Source organism: Branchiostoma belcheri, unplaced genomic scaffold, assembly GCF_001625305.1.
Source record: "Branchiostoma belcheri isolate BF01 breed outbred unplaced genomic scaffold, Haploidv18h27 scaffold10, whole genome shotgun sequence".
Lineage (NCBI taxonomy): Eukaryota > Metazoa > Chordata > Leptocardii > Amphioxiformes > Branchiostomatidae > Branchiostoma > Branchiostoma belcheri.
Window position 1 is genome coordinate 949,785 of NW_017802380.1, and position 4,902 is coordinate 954,686.

The following is a 4,902-nucleotide window of genomic DNA, read 5'->3' on the forward strand; positions in this document are numbered from 1 at the left end:
AGTATCTGATTGCAGGTAAAGTCTCCCATAGGCTTTCTTTATGCTATCGATATCAAAGATTTGCCGACTAAGATAATTGGAAGTCCTAACCAGAAGGGAGACTTTTGTGAAAGCTGCGTTTTGCTCCTACGGCTGATTAGCTATACGTGTATCATAGTCATCTTTTATGGCTTGCGACAGACACAGACTTTGGTTATTTCACCGTTCTGTTTTAGCCTCCATAGCATGCCAAAAACTGGGGGGGGGGTCTTCAGGGTCTTTGCGAGCTTTTATGTGCTATTTTCTGATTGCATATAGACAACATATCCGGTTGAATTTCCCCCGTTTTTTTAGAACTGGGCTAATCAAAAAACAGCCGAAGACCACCAAACCCCCAGTTCTATAAGCCTGCTACGGAGGCTAGTTCTGTTTTCACATTGATGACCGCTTGCTTCCTGGGCCAACCGTACTGTGACAGTAAGGCCATGTTCATTTCATTATAGAAGAACTTCTAAACATCTTTATATTTGCTTCCAGGTCCAACCGAGGATAACTCTAAGAATGTGGACGCTGTGGCTATTCCCGCTGTTTCTGGCAGCTCAAGCTCTGGCAGACGTGGGCGATCTGCAGAACGCCGGCGGCCCGGACGGCGTCGGCCTGCCCCGGTCTCAGGGCATCCCGCTGCACGTCTTAGACCACCTCGGTGCCAGCTACGTCGACGACGCCGGATCTCCTGGCGTCGAGACCACCGCCGACGTCGTCAAGCGGGCGCCGGGAAAGCTGAGTCGGTTCGACATAGGGGAGGGGTACAGCCGGTACGGGCGGGGGTACCTCCAGCAGCTGATGAGCAGCCTAGAGTCGGGGTACAACCGCTCCAACCGCAAGGGTCTGACACGACACAACCTGGACCTCGGCTACAGCCGCTACGGCCGGTCCACGGACCAGCAGCCCTCTCGACAACAGCTCAGCCGGGACACCCGGGCGACCAAGCCGCTCAACCGCTTCGATCTGGGGCTGGGCTACAGTCGCTACGGCCGCGGACCAAGCAAGGCTCTCAACCGCTTGGACCTGGGCCTAGGATACAGTCGCTACGGGCGGGCACCCAAGCCTCTCAACCGCTTCGACTTGGGGCTAGGATACAACCGCTACGGCCGGGGACCAACCAAGGCCCTCAGCCGCTTCGACTTGGGGCTGGGATACAATAGGTACGGACGGGGGGACGAGGCGGCGACAGCTTCACCCGACCAGGCCGCCGCCAGCGACGGGAGCACGGGAGGCGACTGGCAGGCACAGAGGTGGCAGGACCAGCCCGGCTACGACGAGCCGAGCCCAGCGGGCGGGGACAACGCGTCGACGGGACTCACGCCTTACGGCAAAGACGACGATGCGGTAAGAACGTTTTCTGTAGCCTCTACCAGGCTCCGCGAAGCGGCTGGATCATGGAAAGAGTAGAAATAGGCCAGTTATAATAATAAGAAAGATAGCATGTCAAGGGAGTTGGTGCTGCTGGAGAGAACATTTTGCCGCTTCAGTAAATGTTATTTAAAGCAGCACCAACTCCCCTGGCATGCTATCTCTCTAATTGGCCGATTTCTACTCTTTCCAGTCGCCTCCCGAAGCCTGGTAGGCTACGTTTTCTGAACATCACAGTCCTACGACTATTAGATATATTATGTTCGTACATCTACAACTGCCTCAAGAAGCGAGAAGAAGTTGAACCTGTAAATAGTAGATCACATTTAGCATGTATAGTTTAAGTGTTATTGCTGTATTGTTTTTCCCTGTTTAGTTGTCATGACCTGCACTTAGCTTGTAAGAGCATAAAGGTACATTAAAGGTCTTTCGTTCATTTCTTCATTCATCAAAGGGCCAGGTGATATAGGTTTTACGATCGTTATGCGATCGCGAACTGAGGGAATTATTGCCTGCAAAAGTAACCTGTCTTTTTATGGACAATGCCGTTTTTAGATCCTTGTCGGTGGTTGGTTCTATCACAGTCTGGTTCAAAATCGTACTTACGACGAATGAGACCACGTCGTCACTCGGTTACTCTCCATGATACACGGTAACACGGAATTCAAAATTTCAACTTTAAACATGACTCAGCTCTGTTATCAAAACTATTCTCGTGTGTGCAAGTTTACATCAGGGGATAAAGACGTGGCCCGCTTTATTTCTCTATAGAGGCCGCAAAAGTCACCAAAGCGCCCAACAATTCCCGTTGAATACGACATGTTAAGTGCCGAATTCCGGAGGGGCGCGTAGGACGGTCGACCTGTCAACTTCTTTTAATACCTACCAGCCTACCTTTGTGGGTTCTGTAACTAAAGGGATCCATTTGAAGGGCACAGAGTTTTCTACTAAGTGGGTTCACCGCGGTGGAATTAATCCCAGAACGACCTTAATCCCGTGGTCGTGGCATCAATCATTAACGATCCTAAATATACATTGTACCTGCTTGGGGACACTTTTGGTGGTTACGAGTAATTCCACAAAGCCACAATGTTGTCGAGTCAACGCCTATCCCTTTTATTGGGAAACTAATCCTCTAAGGTCTAGCAAAAATGTTAAGTTCGTTTGAACTAATTCCACAACGCCGCAAAGTCACCAAGTCAAAGTATATTCCTTTTATTGGTAAAAGTAAATCCTCTAGAATGTGGCCTAGGAGTTAATCAACTTTTGATCCAACACAAAAAGTTCTCTCACCAAGAGCTCTCGACCAGTCACTCACTCTGGTCTTCCTCAGTAGACTGACCCAGTGAGGCTTGTCACGTGGCTTCTTTGAAGCGTTACGTCAACACTGGGTCAAAGGTAGACATCTGGTAGAAAATGTCGGCCCCCGTCTCGGTCGAGTGAAGGGCCCTGATGTAAATAGCCTCCTTCACCCTTCTCAGGAAATAGTCTTATAGATATTAGTCCAATATGGAGTTGAGTCGGGCTCAGCATTCCAACATGTCTAGCCATTGATCCGGAAATGTGAGAGTGTATGTGGCGAGGCTAGAATTGATTTTTGGATTGTGTATGACAGCACAAAAAGAATACTTGACAAAAATCTGCAAGACATTTGATTGGATTTCTATCGTCCATCACAAAGGATATGTATCCAGTTAACTTGTCTTTTGTCTGTCTGTTTCCTTTCGTATAAAATCAGCCGATATTCAATGACCTAGGCACGATATGAATATGATGCCCATTGTAACGCCACTATCAGCAATACGACAGAGTGGGGATGAGTAAAGAGACTCTTTTTACACAAGCAAGTCTTTTATTCAGCCGACGTTTCAGTGACCGTCTGTCACCTTCCTTGGGGCAATTCTGACTGGTTCACATTGCACTGCAGCACAGGTGTCGCTGCTACAGTGTCTTGAAGGAGACCTTGAAATTAACATCAGTGGTGTGGTGTGGTGTGGTTGTAGTATGTGTAATTATTGTGGTCTATGTAGTCTTTCTAATGATACTGTATTTTAACTTCCTAATGACTCTGAATTTTAACTTAATTATGTGCAATACTATAAACTCTTGATTTTAGAATAATGAAAATTTTAATGTACATTGATTCGCAATTCAGTAACTTGTATTAAGTTTACTGCCATTGATCAATAAATAATTCTTGAGTCTTGAGTCTTACCAACCTGATGAAACTATCCCCACGGATAGTGGGGATATTAGTGAAAGGGACTGGTTGGAAGTACTTCATCTTACACGATTAATTAGAAAGATATCTGGCGATATATACTAGTACGCACAGACTTTCCAAATATAAGCTCATAATTCTCTCTTTTCTCTTCACAGCTGCCCGCTCGACCAATCAGCCCACGGCATATTCGTGACGTCATGACGCCCTTCAGGAGCTGGCTACCGGCGCATGCGCGGTCGTTGGACGAGGCTACAGAGTCATGATGGCGCCCAGAAGATAAGATGGCGTCTCAAGAAGAGAAAGAACTTGAGACAAATTTGAGGACGCTAGAATTTTCCTAGACAACCAAACGTGCCCATCTTGCATGTTTAGGACACTTATAGTAGTTATATAGTAGTTATATAAATTAAAGTGCAGGAAGCGTTGATAAGCGCCAACATTGGTGATATGCTGCCACTGGGTAGATAAATAAATTAATGGAATGAATGAATCAAAGTTGGCATTAAATAAGAACGCATTTGCCCTCTAAATTGAAGACAAACTACAGGAATAGAAAAATAATTTTTTTCCTGGTGATGAGCTGTGTTGAAGGCAGTGACATCACTTTACCAGATGTTTTAATATATGATGCTTTCTGTATTGTATTTCATGATATGCTGCGGAAATACAAGATCAGACGGACCAATTCAGAGGCTCTTTTTATATGTGTTTCTTTGTGCGTTTGTGTGTGTGTGTGTGTGTGTGTGTGTGTGTGTGTGTGTGTGTGTGTGTGTATGTGTGTGTGTGTGTGTGTGTGTGTGTGTTTTCATATGTGTGCGTGCGTGCGTGCATGTGTGTGCATGAGTGCGTGCGTTCAAGCGCTCGTGTGTGTGTTTGTGCGCGCACACATATTATATTCTCAAAATTGGTTTACGACCGGCCCATATAACCAGCAGACCCACTTGCCATAGAAATAAGCAACTTTGCTACTAAAAACACTTCGTCTTTATTGACATATGTGCCAAAAACACATACTTCATCATCATAAACCCTCATGACATCCATGAAAAGCGGCCTGCAGGTTGGTCAGAGCTTCTCATGAATAACGTATGGTTCAAACTAATCATGTCAACTACCAGATGATTGCCAAAAACAGTTACTCAAGCAACTGGATATGATTTTGAAAATGTCAGACGTTTCAGCTAGTATCCACTAGTAATACAGGAGCTTTCAGACTAATTTGCATCATCTTGTCTTGACTTGTCTGACTTTTGTTCCTTTTTCGACTTCCAAAAAATTTGTCTTCA

General features: G+C 45.9%; 1 protein-coding gene across 1 annotated transcript in view; it reads left to right on the plus strand.

Moving 5' to 3' along the window:
* Positions 1–3,983, plus strand: part of LOC109469631 — a 12,622-nt gene extending 8,639 nt beyond the window's left edge. Inside the window, exons 2-3 of the mRNA XM_019768170.1 lie at positions 517–1,368; positions 3,772–3,983. Of these exons, the coding sequence (XP_019623729.1) occupies positions 541–1,368; positions 3,772–3,879 (936 nt within the window). The 5' untranslated portion in view covers positions 517–540 and the 3' untranslated portion in view covers positions 3,880–3,983. The remainder of the gene's footprint in view (positions 1–516; positions 1,369–3,771) is intronic.
* Positions 3,984–4,902: the final 919 nt, after the last annotated feature.